The sequence below is a fragment of the Aythya fuligula genome, chromosome 2 (assembly GCF_009819795.1).
Source record: "Aythya fuligula isolate bAytFul2 chromosome 2, bAytFul2.pri, whole genome shotgun sequence".
Classification (NCBI taxonomy): domain Eukaryota; kingdom Metazoa; phylum Chordata; class Aves; order Anseriformes; family Anatidae; genus Aythya; species Aythya fuligula.
Genome location: NC_045560.1, coordinates 124,108,576 through 124,125,950, shown reverse-complemented (window position 1 = coordinate 124,125,950; position 17,375 = coordinate 124,108,576). Strand labels below are relative to the sequence as shown.

Here is a 17,375-nt window from a genome sequence, read left to right as displayed (position 1 = left end):
CCTGTCTGTCAGTGATGACTTTGGGCTCTAACAGCTCCTAACTTTCGGGACTAAATTTAAATGGTGAACCTGTTAAAATGTGTGAACTTCTCCACATACCTACGCAGCTTGGTTCACACACAAACAAGGTGTCTGTCTGCACAGCGTGTGCTGGCTGAGGGTTTACGTAACAGCGTGGCTGCAGCTCATGGCAGACACAAGGCCGCGGGTAGCAGGCAGCATGTGCTGGGCTTTCCCCCTCCACACGCTGCGAGCACCCCAGTTCAGCCACTTCATCTGGTGCCTTAGAGCCCCCTGCGCTATTACATGGGTGCAAAACCCCAAACTATTCACCCAGGGCCGCTGTGCGTCTGCTATCATTACCACCTAAGAGTCCTGACCACAGATCCCCTTCATGGGCATGGCCTGTGGTCAGGTTTGCCTGAACAGCTTTGGGCAGATGCTGTGATAAGCTGCTACATCCTCAACTCACATCCCAGAAAGCCTTTGTTATCTTGTGGGTTACAAAGAAGGTCCTGTGTCACTGCCCAGAGTGACCAAAGGGGTGTCTGAGCTCTTCCTGTAGAGACTGGTAGTGCTTCAGGGGGAGCCTACAGGCCACCAGGATTTTGTGTCTTCTTCAGCCCATGAGCAATTCTTCCATATACTACACATTTTTAGGAACACGTTTTTAAAATCATAATTTTAAACAAAACAAGAAAAGAATTCTTATATTAAAACTGTTGCACTTACTTTAATGAGGCTTCTTTTCGATGAAGCTGAGGCAGAAGTGACCTGAAGCTGCTGTTATCCTGAAGGATGTTTAGGGATTCAGCAGATGCAGTCCACTTCCCTTCAAATGTACACCTGCCGACCCCGCAGATGATAACTGCAGCCTTCAGGAGATGTCTCAGCAGAGACCTCACAGCAAACCTGTCTGAAGAACAGGCTACTCTTCAGAGAGACGTTTTGATGCTGATGAATGTGGGGAAGTTTGTCTATAAATCTCCCCTCTTGAGCAGAGAGTAGGAACATCATGTTTCCACAGCTGTCAGGACTGCATTTTTCAAAAAAACGTTAAACTCTACCTCAGAATTTTAACAGAGCAAGGAAGGTCCCCGTTCATTTCACACTTCCCTGCACTTCAGCAGCAAGGAAGGCTCCTTGGCTGGTGTGCCTGGCTGCACTTCCATCGACACCCAGCCCGTCAGAAAGAGCAGCATTTAAAATCACTGGAATCACTGTCTTGTTTTTCTTTTGCCTCTGTATCTTAAACAATCCATCAGTGCTAAAGCCTGAATATGCACAAGAGTAACTCCCGTCCATTTAGGTGTCTGTTGAAGGGCGGCGAAAAAGCTGATTTCTTAAAAACTCCCGTTTCTCCTGTTTTGGATTCAGCAATTTCCATTTTGCAGAAAATCAGCAGTCTGTATGTACAAAAAATTAAATAAATCTTGGAAGGCAAACGATTTGTGAAAAGTTTTATCCACAGACACACTAAGTACAGTATATATCATCTTCATACTCCTATTCTGAATGCACGGACCCAGGGCAGACCAGTTGGAGCATGTTTCCCATTTCACTCACTGTCAGGTAGACTAAAAATAAAGGCAAAGGACAGCAGTCTAACATGGGGTAAGAGAAAAAGTCCAAATTAAATAGCAAGACTGTAGGCCCCAAAAGCAGCAGACATTACCTGGATGAGTATAAAAAGGCATTTTAATTTTAAACTACCAATAGTGAAGCACCAATACTTAAGAAAGATGAAAGGAAAACAACTATGTGGGATAATTAGAGGACTGCTGGGTCAGATGGCTTACTGGGAGAGCAAATGGCTAGAAACAGATGAAAAACAAAAGTTAGACAAAAACTAGCAAACAAGCAAAAATTAAACATTTTAGATTGAATTGCAGTCTGTGAGAAGCACAAAATTAACTTCATCATGAAGAAATGTAAGTAAATGGATACTGGTGGGATTATTTCTAAGGTAAAAAGCAGAGGACTGAAAGGACATTAAAATCTAGAAAATCATTTCTCCATTCATCTGATGATGTCAAATAACTTACCATTGCAGTACTCCCATGTGGACAATACTAATATTCAGGAATCCTCTGACATAATTAGTTTTTAATGCTTATGGATATTAGCAAAGAGGTGAAGGAATACAGTAATGCCTCCCCCTCAATCACAGCATTTCTTACTCTGCACAGGTTGGCACCTTTATCTCCACCTCTCCAGCTGTACATGGGGATAAACCTCAATACGGCAGAAGTGGATGCCTATCTGCTGTGTGAAGAAGCAGAGCGGCAGATTCCACACAGAGGTAGCAGAAGTAATCTGCATTACATTTGGGGCATATTTCCGCAGGGGCGCATGGAAAAGTGTAAAAATCACCATGTATCTGCTGCAAGATATTGGAGACTGAGAAGTAAAGAGAGTTAAGATTAGCTTCCTTTACAGAAAACCTTGCTTGCCATAAAATTAATCGAAATACTGATCCCACTGCATAGTAGAATAGCATTTCTTTTCCACTTTTCATTAGAAATCCATTACATGATTTTTCTCTATTCCTCTTCATTGCAATGCATTTTTGTAAGTACACAGCTTTTCAAGAATAGGTTTGTACTGTAAGTGAAAAGGATATAGTTGCAGCACCATCAATGTACAGCATGAAGTTACAGACATGCAAGAAATTCCAAAAAAGCATCACTGGAACCCAGAAGATGAGACGTATATGGGAATCTTTCCAAGGAAGGCTCTCCCAGACTTGACTAATCTTAACAATGTACGTCTATTTATATGGCACATTATGCTCAAATCCACTACACTATAGAAGCCAAAGCTACAATGAAAGGGAAAACTGCTGGATATCTATCATTTTGCTTGCTATTCAGTGTGGGAAATTATTTTAACACAGCAAGTCATTTTATTTATTTAAGATATAAGTGCATAGCATTTAAAAAATGAAGCAATAAATAAATAAGTCTTTGAACTCTGAAAAATACTTTGTCATACAAAAGAATATTACTTTTGAAAGTTCACATACACATCAACTATAAATATAGCAGTGCTTTTGCCTTAGGTGTTCCCTGTCAGTTATATACACTGCCATGAAAAGGACCAAAGCCTTTAGCATTCACTATTATTCAGCATTTTGACAACAAATGGCAACCCTACAGCCAAAAGCACACTTGAGATTTCTGAGATATCCCACTAAAGCCACCCATTCTTTTGTGGCTGAACAAAACAGGCAGCCCTTGTGCCTCCTCCCGGAGGATAATAATGCTGGGTATTGTGGAAGCTCGAGGTGTTAGTTACAGGCTTACCTATGCCACCACTCACCTTCTGTTTTTCCTGAATACGTCCCCTGGGGTGGCAGACCTGAAGTTTCACCTGTCTGGGAGAAGAAATTCACACTCCTCTTGCTCTGAAGGTGGGATTTAACTCATCTGATGTAAATTGAATGAAAACTATTCATCTGAACTAAATCAACTTGGTTCCCTCTATACAGTGAGTAGGGAAAATAAAGGATGTAGATGTTAATCTACCATAGACGTGGTATTATTGCTACTGTATGTGTTCCTCATTAGATGTTGCTCCTTTTGCATAGCAAGAGCACAAACGACAGCTGAGATTAGGAGTTTAGCTTTTATAACTGTTAAAATTAGTTGAGACAAATTCCATCTGAGGATGGGACTTAGCCCTTAATTTTCAGTAGATCTAGCTCTGGCTCAATTCAGATGCCTGAAGTTCTTTCGTTCAGGGTTATCCATGACATGCGGGACATTTAAGGAATAATTACATGCATTTCTGCCGTGGAATTTCAACAGTAAATCAAGCAGGCTTAATTTATTCAGCCACCACAAGTGAAGGCTGGTGCTGTGGACTATGAAGGCATCTTCCTTTCTATCCCTCTCTCTCATGCTTCTTTTAATCCTGACGGTAATTTAGGTTATTCTATATGTGTATTTCTCTTCCTGCCTTGTAGATTGCTGGAGAGGGAACCAGAATTGTAAGAGCAAATAGTTTTGGTATTCCCCATTAATAAAGATCATCTATTTGACTATGAGACTATGAGTTAGCTGGCTTGATGCATTTATATATATATATATATTTTTGCTGGACAGATTTTTTACAAGTTAAACAAATGCTACTACACAACACACAAACAATACCAAAGACACACAACATACCAATACATAAATAATCAAGCAATGTAGAGTATTCAAAACCCATCAGAGGGCAGTTCCAAATCTGTCAGTGAAAACAGCTAATTCGAGGTTTGGTGAGACCCTGTGGATTTTATCCGGCAGCTGACTGGCTGCCAGCTCCCTGCTGGCTCCCTCCCATATGAGACGCCTCTTAAAGCTGCCTCCTCTGTTAATTTTTCTCTTTTTCCCGTCTCTAGCAGGCATTACATGATATTTAAAGGCTACTGAGTTTAAGGCGGTCCTTGAACCTAAAGTGAGAATGTTACCTTACTTTTACAAGAATGCAGAAGTTCACTTTTGATGCAAGCAATCAGTAATCAAGACTAGTGAACAGCTGTTCACAGAAAGCTATGGCCTGTTCAGCCTGCCCCTGCAGAATCCAATCTTCTAATAAAGATTGATTTATCATACCTTCATTAGAATGAAACTGTGCTAAGAGCCTATCATGAGCAAGAAAAACAAAATGCAGTCATAGCTTCATGGTAAAATATTTATTAAAATTTTAATAGTAAGTGACATGGTAAAAATAATCTCAAAATCAGAGATTTATACATCAAAATAGTGAATACAGATTCCCATGTTCTGTGATTTTTAAACAAAATAATGTTTGCTGTATTGCTATATATGTTTGCTGTATTATTATTGCAGTAACATTTAGGTTTGCAAATACACCAGAAAGTTTCGGCATTGTATTTCACACAGTGACCACATGTACTAAATATGCACAAATACACAAAGCCTGCTTATAAGACACTGCTGTTACCTCTCTGATTTTTAAAACAGAGCACAGTCAGCTTCCACAGAGGACTCACACCTATTTCAAAGGACTCAGCCTCACTCTAATACGGTATACTGTGAATTTAAAGTCAATTTGGATGTTAGTCTTCTACCTTTGATCCAGCACTACAATAAAAAGAAGTGAAACTATGAAATTAAATCTCCACAAAATCGGGGAAAATTCTTATCACGCATTTTGTGATATGAACAGTTCAAAATGCTATTTTAAAATGATGCACAACAGTTTAACCTGCTTTACCTATTTCTCTGTAGACTAATATGTCTTAAGATTAAGAAAGTTATTTTGTAGGTTGCATACAAACTACTGCTCAAAAAGGGGAAAATTCCAGTTGCCTATGGTGAGCGTTCTGGTTTCTAAGAAGAGTGAAGCATCCACATTTGGTTGACCTTATTCACGTGAGGGAGCTTAATGCCAGCACAATTATGAAAAAATATACCACATTGTTTCCCTCTTACATCTGTGTTCGTGCCATTTCTGTGCATTTGTGTACAATAATATCCCAACTTCTATTTCTGTTCTAAAATGGTGAACAAAGGGAAAGCAATGTGCTGACGAGTATAAGCAAGGAAAAGTTTAGGAAAAGCTAACCAAAGAATAGAAGTGGTTTGTTAAATGAGCCTTTTAAGGACTATAACTGCAGCTATCCAGAGGCATGACCTCCATCTCATGCATATACAACTCGACCAACTGAAGCTCCACTACCATAACTTGCTATTAAATTCATGTAAGTAAGCCTCCATTGCAGAATATATCTAGCCCCAGTGCTAGCTAAGGAAGCAAGTTTGGTTCAAGCATGTATGAAACACCATAAACATTATCATTAGTCTTGACTATATATCACTATGTATCAATCATAAGGGCCCTGCACACCCCTCTTCACACTTTGTTTAAGCAAGGACTGCAGTACTGGTAAGCACAACTTACTTCAGATCACACTCCTCCAGAACTGAGCACAGAAGCAGTCACAAAAATCAGCAACGGCTCTATGGATTTGTAGAAAACAGGTCCTGAAGAATTAGCTGTTGGCTGTCTCACAAATCATGAAAAAGGAGATTTTTACCAGCCCAACAACGTTTGTTCTGTTTGGCCTTCTCAGCTGTGAACAATTATAAATCACACCTCAACAGCCCCACCAGCGGCACAGCAACACTTCCTTATAGCCACCATCTCTGTTCCTGCAGGAGGAGGTCAAAAAGCTTTTAGAAAGAAACAGCATGCAATAAAGACCTTCAGATACAAAACTAACCACTCCACCTGTGCCTGGTTCTGAACTCAGACAGCAGCAGCTTTGAATGTCATGAGAAGCCATCCATCCTACGTGCTGCGAACCAGTGAGTCCAGTTTTTAATGATGGGGATCACACATCACCTCTGACACTTGACTTGAAACTAGAAACATCTCGGAAGTCCAACCAAAACCGTCATAGGTATTTCAAAATGTTTTGTGAAGTTATTTGAATGAATACACACCTAGCAAATATTTAGCGAGTTAACTAGGATCCTAGAATGAATCACCATTACAGTGCTTCTTTAATATCTTCCTTCTACTTCTTTAATATCTTTCTTCTAGGCAAGAGTAACCACAACCCCCATTCAATTTTATCTCTCTGGTTATTCATATTCAAAATCTTTCATTCCTGCCACGAAGCCCACGGTTTGTAATATACAGGCTGAAGTATCAGTTATTGCATTTTTGACAGCAAATAACCCACTGCAGTTGCTGGAGGAAGCAATCAGGCAGATTCAAAGATCACTTGATGGCAGTGTAAAGTGGTTATTGCTCCAGCCTCATTGCTTGCCACCTTAATTCACGTGACTTTTATGACCTCTCGGTCCCTGCCTTTCAACACGGATATTAAACTACTTGGAAACCATCCTTGTCGTTCATTTGACTTACCATACCCGCAGATTCAAGGGAGATTTATCCAGCCGAACTCCATTCAACTTTTCTCACTCCTTTTTCATTTTCAGACCTTCTTTTGTTATTATCAGCTTATTGAAAGAGATCTGCATAAACCTTTGAAAATGCACAAGTTCTAAAGCGATACGCAGAATTCAGCCCGGATCATGGGGAAGGGAGTCTTTCAGAACACAAAAATTAGGTTAAAGCTAATGCTTCGTGCTTCCAGTAGCTAGGCTATTCAATGCCTGATCTGTAAGACAACTCAGCATGCATTACGCTGGTCATGTCACATCAGTTACAAAGACCTGCAGGAGCCCGAAGCTAGGATTTAAAGGTAGGAGGATCATCATTTTCAGGGAATTTGTTACTTTTCTAATTTGCCATCAATCAGAATAGTCCCATTTTGTAACTCCAAACTGGAGATAAAAATTTGCCATAACCATATGGTAGTCCTTGCTGTTACAGGTGTTTGGGAACATAACTAATGAACCAGATTCCGCACCACAAAGTAATCTCAGTGAGCTGTAACAGTAGCAACACCACTTCCCAGGAAAGAAGGCAATCATGTTGTGGGTCCCTCCCTTCAACAGTTTCTCCTTAATATCCAGTAATAGTTCCTTAGCAATTTTATCTGCTGGAGTTGGCTAGGAGAAGCCATAAATCAGTGTTATCGTTGCCACAGATCCTCCATACATCTTCTTTTGCAGTGCAAGGCTCTCAGGAAATTGCCAGAACTTTGTGTTCCTGGAATATTTTCCATTACACAGGGGGTACCACATTGGCTTGAATTTCCCTTTTCATTTGCAGAGCCTCACATACAACAGTAGCCATATACCATAACCACAGAAGTAGGTTGCTGATTTGTCCATAATCAGGTCTGTAAGTTTGAAAAATGACTATAGAAACTTCAAAGGAAACCTATAAAACCGTATTTTAGAACTATTTATTTCCTTCTGTCTTCAAGTCATGTTCCTTCTTCATTCACAATATTAGGGAATGGTATGCTGAGGTGCCATGGAGGCTGGGAAGTGAATTATTGATCTGCTGGCAGGAGCAAAATGCTGAAGAAAGAACTTATTGAAAGGTCCTATAGGTAGGCTAGAAGAAAAAATGTATTCCCAATAGAAAAAGTACTAGCAAAAAGGGCTCACATTCCCACAAATGCAGTGTTATAAAGCTTCCCAGCACATGAATGCAAGCTACAGTCTGGAGCATTTGCTATCTTCCACAGTTTCCAGCCCCAATTCAGAATGTTATTCTATCAACCACATGAGGTGCTTTTTTTCCTTCACTGCTGATGTTTTTCCTGCAGCTGTCACAAGTTGAAAAATGTCATGCTTTACTCCGAGTGTGTATCCTCAGGTAACATTAGTATTGAGAATGTATTACAATACAGCATATGCCTGCACTTTTTAGCTTTATGGAATAGGTTTGTCACTTTGCAAGAACCTCCTCAAAGTGATGGGTATTTATTTCATTACTGGTCACTCCGGGGTGTCACATGCTTTTGTACAAATGTTTGGAAGCAACCTAGGAATTACCTATTGATTAACATTCCCTGTGCTAATAAATATTTGCTACTTGCTCTTTCAGTGCTGCAGCAGATATACTGCAGCCTGTTTTAACCTGTTAGAATATTCACCCTATGAACAAACCGTGAACTCTCACCCCAAGCTCCTGGATTTATCTAAAAAAATAAAATAATAATAATAATCTTACAAATGTTCAGGCATATTTATAGTGTCATAATGGATACAGTGGATATTTAGAATTATGCTTCAGTTATCTATTCTATTCTATTCTATTCTATTCTATTCTATTCTATTCTATTCTATTCTATTCTAATCTAATTCAAATTCTATTCTATTTTTACAAAGGTAGCTGGCCTAGGACTCCACAAAGAGAAACAGAGAAATGTCTTCTTTGTATTTCATTATTAGATAACAGAGCACCACAGGGTAAAAATTCAGTACAAGACTCTCAACCAAGGTGGCTGCAGTGGCAGAGCAGTCATAGCTTCTCTCCTGTTCCATGTTCCCATGTGCCAGATCCATCTGGACCCTGATCCATCACGCGCTGATTATCTGCGTCTGGTACATGAAAACAGAACGGGAGCAGAGAACTGTACTGCAGCTAAGGAAGGTGCCAGCAATGAGGCACTGTGATTAAAGGGGCATTTATACACTGGTCCTGTCTGCTGACCCATGCGTCCAATACACAGGGTCTCACGCACAGGAGCAGCGCTGAGCCATCTGTTGTGCGAAAGAGATACTGATGAAATTTTGTATATAAAGCAGTAGTTTTGTATACAATGCTTTAAGTCGGCATAAACCTGTATTGCTGCCAAAAAATGCAAGCCTGCCCTCTTCTTGCTCATTTTCTTGTTCCTGTCCTTGTGTTATCCCCCACCCCCTTGAGCTAACAAGCTTTTGTGAGATTGCCTGATGAAGCAGGGTACAGAATATATCTGGATTAAAAACGCTCTGTTTCTTGTCAGGTTGGTTTCAACCTAATTAAATTCTGAACATAATTCAGCACATAATTCACAATATGACAGTGCAAATGCTTGTGCTGACCAAGGAAGCAAGAAACATAGAGGCAGGAGAAGGGAGACCAGTTGCTTCTTTTGGTGGCAGTTCTGTCTTATTCTGGTTTAAAGCAATCAGACTCTAGCTATTAGCATGCTGTTTCAAAGCTCGTCAAGACAAATTAAGAACACAGTGCCATAATGAGCAACAGTCCAACCCCCTTACCAGCCCTGACCACATTTACTCGCTCCCTTTCCTATCTAAGGATTACTGAATGTGCAGGTAAGACTGATCAATTCATTGATCCCACTGAAAACTATTATTTTTTTTTGTAAGACTGATTTTCAGCTGGAGCATTGAGCTGAACTGACTCATTGCAGAGCTACGCAGAGCTACACGACAAAGGGTGTCAGAACTCATACAGGTGAAAGAGCTCCCTTTGGGAGGCTGTAACATTCATGGATCAGCTTGTTCCAAGCCTGCAACTGCACTTTTAATATCACATTTTACTGTCTGTCTGAAGGGAAGGCTTCAATCCTAGCTTTTCAGCGTTTTCAGACAAGCACCACGTACAATCACCTTTGGGATTGCTGTACATAAAAGTATCAGAACCAGGTGCTAAAAGTTCCCTGTGAGCCAGAAAGTTCTCTAGAGTTTTAGAGTCTGGAAATATTTTAAATACGTGAAACAATATAAATAGCTTTTGGAACACTCCAAGTAACTCGTAAATAAAAAAGCACTAGATGGTAATTCTATTTTTTGGGTGTTTCTCAAATACATTTTCTCTCTTCTGCTATTTTAATTTTAAGCATAAAGGCTCCAACAAAGTTGCAATGCTTTTGTGCGTACTTAGCACCATGTCTCTCTTAAGTTTGTCAGAAAACACTTCCCAAGTTTGATAGCACAACTATAGTATTTCATATTTGTTGCCCACAGACTTAACAGTTTGAGAACAAAAGGCAAGTATCACTCTTGTTTAGTATCTTCAGGACTCCACCAGCCAGCAAACAGGGATCTCTGCAGCTGCAATGGTTCCAGTCCTTTGTCAGCCACCGACTGATGCAAATTCCCAGCAAAGCCAAAATCTGCATGCTGAAACCAAAACAGACACTGGAATTACTGCATCTAACAACCATTTTGGAATTATTTGCAAGGCTCCAGTTTATGTAAGACTGTCTTTAATTTACTCAGGAACCCATGTATAACAAAGATATTCTAAACCTTCACTCTTTCTTTCCCACGAGTTTTCTTGTTCTTCTTTCACCAGAGATAAAAGCTTAGCTTTTTAAAGTAATCAGCAAAACATATGTTCTTTATGGCTTGTAGTCTCTAGCACCAAAAAAATCTGACCTTGTAATGCTTCCTCAAAGTCCATAAAATTCTTTATAATTGCCCAAACATTATTTTAATACCTGGCTTTCCTGGTAAATAAAGCTGGCATAACAAATGACTTCAAATCCAAAGCACTGGGAGCCTGCACATGAGCTGGCAACCATTCACGTCTTGGCCCTAAAAGAGGGCACTGGACTGTCTTTCTATCTCCAGTGCTTATATCATTGTTCCCCTGTGATTTCCATCATTATTGGCTCAGCTCTTGGAAGGAAACTGGATGTCAACCTGCTCAATAGATGATTTACAAGATCTTCCTGGACAATTTCAGAAGCAGTCCTTTGATGACATACTGGCTCTACACTGTTGTGGGGCTTAGGCAGGAGTTGCCTTGTGACTAGCACGGAGATGTAGAATACCAGCTGTGTCAAGCTAAAAATTGAGTGACATGAGCAGCAGCTGTTTGAACCTGAGAACAGAAACTGAAGATTCAAACCACGTTAGAAAGAAAAAAAAAAAAAAGAAAAAAAAAAAAGTTTAATCTGTTCATATTACAGAAGGAACAAAATAGAAAAAGACGCGTAAGTGTCTTTTTGACAGGTCTTTTCTTTAAGTAGTCTGATGTCTCAGCAGCAATTCTATATGCCAGCTAAAACACTGATGCCCGACTAAAATACACATACAAAATCATCCTGTGTACAACATATGAAAATAGGCATTAATAGGAACAAAGCAGATAGCTTCAGTCCTTGGTGCTCTTTAAATACAGATAGCCATTGTCTTCATGATATTATAATTGCGAGTCTATTTCTGCCAAATGGACCGTGAAAATCAATAGCAAACTCCATTTGCTAAATAACATTTGCAAGCTTTGACTTGGCTACGGAAATTTGGACTCAGGTGGTTTGTGTAAAAACTACCAGCAAGAAGTCTGTGAAAATTCTTATTCTTGCCATGTGTTCATGGCTGTCAGCTTTGAAAGACCAAGGTCATTTTGACATCCGAAGTTCTGTATAACAAAATCGAGATTTGACCACCAGGGAAAATGTTTTTCCCTAAATGAAGGATTGGAAATAATTTCAAGTATACTCAGTAACTGTGCTGCTGAAGGTACGGTCTTCTCAGTAAACCAGCCTAACCTGAATACGGTCATCAAATACCCTTGTGTATTCTTTTGCAAGAATCGTTGTGCTTGGTAATGTGACTTTTGATGAGAGGTGTTCTAAAGCGAAAATCAGATCTACCCTCTTAATATTTTCAGTAACGTTTATCAGTCAGGTATAAAATTGCCTTCAGTTTCTAACTGAGAATGACTAGAAAAAGCTCAGGGAGCAGTTTGAGTCATTTCAGAAAATAATAATGATAATGATGATGATGATGATGATAACAATAACAACAACAACAATAATAATAATAATAATGTGGTTTGCTTTAATAGTTGGGTCTGGCATTCATCTATAGCTTTAACGGAATTCCCCAGGCCAGGGTATTTCTTAAAAAGTCCAGATATAGATACCTCTATGGCAACAAGTCTTTTTGGTATGAATCATTTTCCATTTGGGAAACTGGTTAAAGCAGTAATAGGAAGCACTAGCTGCCTCTTCATTATGAGACTGGGTTCGCTGTACCTTTACTAATACAGCCACGACTGCTCTGCTGCAGACAAAGAAGCACGTGCTGAGATAAACTATTCAGTCAAGAAGGCAAGGCTGCTTGCGAGGCCTTAGCACGGTGGCATGAAAGCCTGGGCAGGCCCTAGAATTCCCCACCAACCATGAGGAAGGCAGCAGGATTAACCTCCTTGGAGGCTGTTGTCGTGCCTGATGAAGCAGGACAGCAGGAGGAGAGGACAAACAGGAGCAGTTGGCTGCGTGCTGGCTCCCAGTTCGGCCAGGTCTGAGATGACCCCTGGCTTCCCCAGCCGTCTGCTTTCTGTTACGGCCTTGTCCTGACCTGCCTGAAAGGCAGATCTGGAAATTACATCCTTTAATTTCCAGGATAATTTTTAATTTGTATTTGTTAAGGTTAAACAAAAAAAAAAAAATCTAAACCAGAACTAGCTATGATTAATGCCAAATTCTACTGCTTTTATTAGCAATGTTACTAGACACTAGAATTCCTATTTTTATTGGAAATAATTCTACTTTTTGCACCTTAGAGCAGAAAACTTGATGTATTATGCTCTCGCTGGTTACCAGTGGGTCAGGGCCGGGCTGTGTTTTCCTCAGACCCCCTCACCCCTTCACAAGGGGTAAACGCTGAGAGCGCACACAAACCGTAACAACGCGACAGAAATAAGTTGTGATTTCACACAGTGAGAGCCCACAGACATCCCAGCTTTTGTCAGGGTGCGTTTTATTAAAAAATAAACAAGTAATCCGGCGGTCGTAGCGCAGGTAGGACTGGAAGAGCTCTCCGGAGAGAGCCTCCCCGCCCGCTGCTCCGTGAGGGGCGGCCCCGGGGGCTTCTCGCCGGGGGACGGCGGCGCCCCCCCGGCCTCGCCTCGCCCTCAGGGGCAGGTGGCGCTTGGCGGGGGGAGCCTCCATTCCTCCCTCCCTCCCTCCCTCCATTCCTCCCTCCTCTCCTCTCCCCTCCCCGCGCTGCTGGCCCGGAAGGGAAGCCCTGCCCCTCCTTCTCCCCAGCCGGCTGCCAGGTGGCAGCAGCCATCTCCGCGGCTCCGCTCCACCTGTAGCGCGCCCACGGGGCGGGCAGAAGGCGAGCGGCGGCCGCCTCTCGCCTCTCCCCCCACCCCACTCCCTCTCCCCTCCTTCGCTCCTCCATCCTTCCCTTCCCCTCCCTCCCTCCTTCCCCGCCGCCTCAGCCCCGCGGGGGGCCGGGGCAGGGCGGCCGCTTCCTCCCGCTCGGCAGCCGCGGCCCTGACGTCGCTTCCTTCCAACATGGCGAGGGCAGGTCGCTGCCGCCGACACCGCCACCGCCGCGGCTGCTGCTGCTGCTAATGGAGGCGGGCCGGGGGCGGCTCGGGGACTGAGCCTCCGCGCACACCCCGGCGGCGGGGGGCGAAGGAGGAAGAGGAGGAGGAGGAGGAAGGCTTCGCCCTCCCGCAGCCCAGGGGCTCGGCTGCCGACACAGCCTCCCCCCCCCTTGGGGAGCCCTTCCTCTGCCGGAGCCTTTCCTCGGGGCGGCCGGTGCCCCGCTCTCCCTTCCCTTCCCTTCCCCTCCCTTCCCTTCCCTTCCCCTCCTCCTCCTCCTCCTCGATCGCGCCCATGTATGAAGGGAAGAAGACGAAGAACATGTTCCTGACCCGGGCCCTGGAGAAGATCCTGGCCGACAAGGAGGTGAAGAAGGCGCACCACAGCCAGCTGCGCAAAGCCTGCGAGGTGGCCCTAGGTGCGTGCGGGCGGGCGGGCGGCCGAGGGGCCTTCCTCACCCTCCCCCCTTTCTCTCCTCCTTCCTCCATTTCGTGGGGAGCCGAGCCGTGACACGGATTTTTGGGGAGCAGGGTGTGTGTGGGGGTGCTTGGATCCGCACTGGGGGAAACTCGGGGCGCCCCCCGGGTGGCAGCGGCCGTGAGGGCGCTGGTGGGCTCTCCTCCTCCTCCTCCTCCTTCCTCCTTTTCCTCCTCCTCCTCCTCCTCCTCCTCCTCCTGCTGGCGCTCGCAGGATGAATAGGCAGAGCCGGAGGCGCCGAGCTGAGCCGAGCCGAGGTGACCTGGAAGCAGACGGCCGGCAGGTGACAGGCAGCGGGGAGGGGACGAGGCGAGGCGGCGACGGGGGAAGGGAGGGAGGGAGGCAGCGACAGTGCCCGGGGGGGGGCCCTGTGGTAACATAGGGACACACACACACAGGACGCCCCCTTCTCCAGGTGCTGCTGTGTCCAAACCATCCGCAGAAGCAGGACAAGTGCCGGAGCCGAGGAGGAGCAGGGCTCTGAGAGCCTGCCCGGCTGGGCTGCGGCCCTCCTGGGCGAGCACCAAGCAGAGGCTTCTGCTGGGGGGTGCCCGCTTCGTTTAAAGCACACGTACAGGGGTTACGGCCCTCCCGGCCTCCTGTTCGGCTCCTGGGTTTGCAGATAATTATTTTAGGAATTCCTGGTTTTTGTTGTTGTTTGGTTTTTTTTTTTGTGCAGTAGCAACGTCTGCTCGAATAGATTCGGTCAAAGAGAGAATGCGAAACGCAACTTGGTTGCTTGCAAAATGAAGCCTGCGTAATTTCAGGCTCTCTGTTCTTAACACAATCTATTCATTTATCTTTTTAAAAACATTTTTAATGTTTTTAAAAAAAAGAACAGGACTTCTGTTGTTTTCTTTCTCTCTTTGTCTGTGAAAGGCCCAGGCAAATGGAGGGGGAGAAATGGTGGCAGCTCAACTATTTATTTATTAATAATTCAAGGAGATTGGAAAGGGTATGTCTTGCATCTCTCACTTATCAACAGAATGTATTCATAATAATCTTACAATTTAGACAGATGGGATTAAACCAATAACCCTTTGGTTTTTCCATGGACCTTGTATGACGTATTCAAGTTAGAAACAGAAATATTCAGCCAGTATGTCATCCACAGAATTAGTCACCAGTATTAATCTTGAGTTACTGCTGTACTTTATCTCAGTAGGCAGATCTGTCTTAGGTTTCGTCCAGATCCCTCTCGAGCACAGCTCCATTGTGTCACGCACGTTGTGCAGCGAGCCCTCCAGATTGTGCAGTCTGCATCTTTTATCTTCTAAAGGGATCTGTGGGTGGAGACCCCCCCCCCCCCCCCCCCCCCCAAGCACGTATCCCAGTGATCTCTGTGCTACAGCTTCATTGAAATCTTGTGGATCTAATTGCATGATTGGGCCTCAAATAGGAAAATTGTATGGTATGTGGGGTTACAAGAGAGCAAAGCAGGGAAAAAGAAATACAAGATTGTGTGTATTAGCTAATGTGTATATGTATATTAAAAAAGGCATCATCAGCCTAAGAAAGATAAAAAGTGATGTTAGTTACCACAGAGCCTTCCTGAAAATCAGTGATGGTAGATTATAGCACAATTAAATACCATCGTTGATGGCCTGTGCATGTAGTATGGTCTGTTGTCTGGTTTTCTGTATCATGGATACCCAGTTCAGAAGTGGCAATGTGTAACTCCTGACTACAGTGCTCGCGTCTAAGCCAGCTATAAAAAGCTTTCCAGATAAAAGTAAATATCCTCCCTATTTCACATGTAGGCCAGCTGAGTGTTAGTGGCTCTGTCTTTTGTAGCGGGGTTGGAAATAGAACGCCCAAATTTTGGTCTCTCCATCCAGCTCTTCATCTCAGATTGCTTCCATCCTGAAAAACACTTGACTGGACACTTTGCCACCTTAAGCAAGGAGTAAATGCTTCTTATTCCCGAGAAACTGCTTTCTTACATAGACCAGTGAAAGTAATGATAAACCTTCAATAACGTAATAAGCTAAAGTGAGTTTGGAGTTAACTCTGACAGTCTAAAGTTTTGCTGGATTTTTTTTTTAATGCTTCTTGAATAAAATGTAGCTTTTAAAAATCATGGCAAACACATCCTCAAATCAAAATAATATTTTTCAGTCTGAATATTTAATTGATTAGTCTTCACTGAAATTGTGATGTCGTACTAAACTCTTCTGTTAAGATTTTTTTTCAACTTTACAACTGTAGTGAAACGTTGCTTACTTTTAGTATAACAGATTCTGACTAGCAGCAGTTACTAATACAAAGGTGTATGTGTTTGTTTTCCTGGATATTTTGACATCATGACATAGGAAATTAAGCCTATATCTAATGATACAGGATAACGATACAGGATCTATCACATCCTATTTCTAACAATTCACCAGGTTTTGTCAGTTAATGCAGAACAGTCAACTCCAGCTTTCATGGATCCTTTCATACAAGTTTGTCCTTTATGAAAAATGTTTTCTGTGTGTGAGAAACATTTCTTTCTCTGGTCACCTAACAAAATACAGGTAATTAGGAACTTCACATTTTGTACTTGCAGAGCAGCTGCTTTTAAGCTATGTAAGGAATGAGTTTATCTTTACAATTGTCTATTTGCAGAGCATCAGGCAGCGAGCTGCAGGTTTGGAATTAGAATTCCTTTCACAGCCAGTTCCCTGCACTGCTGTTTCTGTGTTGGTTTTGAGCCATACTACAGTCGAGGAAACTTTACAGTAAACACACTGCATTGTGCGTAGTCCATAAAAGGTCTTGGGGGGGGGGGGGGGAAACAACTCCCTAGTTGAATATAAAGTTTTTAATAGAGTGAACAGAAACGGTTAGTGCTTTGTCAGAGTCCAGGGTGTGGATTTGTCTGCCTGGAAAGGTGGCTTAGAGCAGGACTGAGCTGAGCAAAACATAATTCCCTGTTATAAAGACTGCTCGATCATGTGCAGACTGGGAACTCAACTCGCTTTAAAACCCCAAACTGCAAAAAATGAAAACGATACAAGTAAGGAACTGGTACATCCTTTAAAGGAAGGTGTTCTTATTTTTTCTGAGAAAAGGTGAAGTTAGAAGTAGAGCTCTGATTGCAGAAGGGGGAAGATTTATCTTTACTTGCACAGGTTGCTGGATGGCCTGGGACTGTCACCGGCATCATTTTCCCTGTTGCTCTTTTTTTTTTTTTTTTTTTTTTTTTTTTAACCCTTCTTAGTGTCATTTTCTCATGTCC

General features: G+C 42.8%; 1 protein-coding gene across 2 annotated transcripts in view; it reads left to right on the top strand.

The window, feature by feature from the left end:
* Positions 1-13,618: 13,618 nt before the first annotated feature.
* The window catches only part of ARFGEF1 (ADP ribosylation factor guanine nucleotide exchange factor 1), a 90,651-nt gene continuing 86,894 nt past the window's right edge, over positions 13,619-17,375 (top strand). The window contains exon 1 of one of the 2 annotated variants that reach the window (XM_032180759.1): positions 13,619-14,096. In XM_032180759.1, the coding sequence (XP_032036650.1) occupies positions 13,973-14,096 (124 nt within the window). In that variant the 5' untranslated portion in view covers positions 13,619-13,972. The remainder of the gene's footprint in view (positions 14,097-17,375) is intronic. The other variant, XM_032180760.1, reaches the window with a different exon arrangement.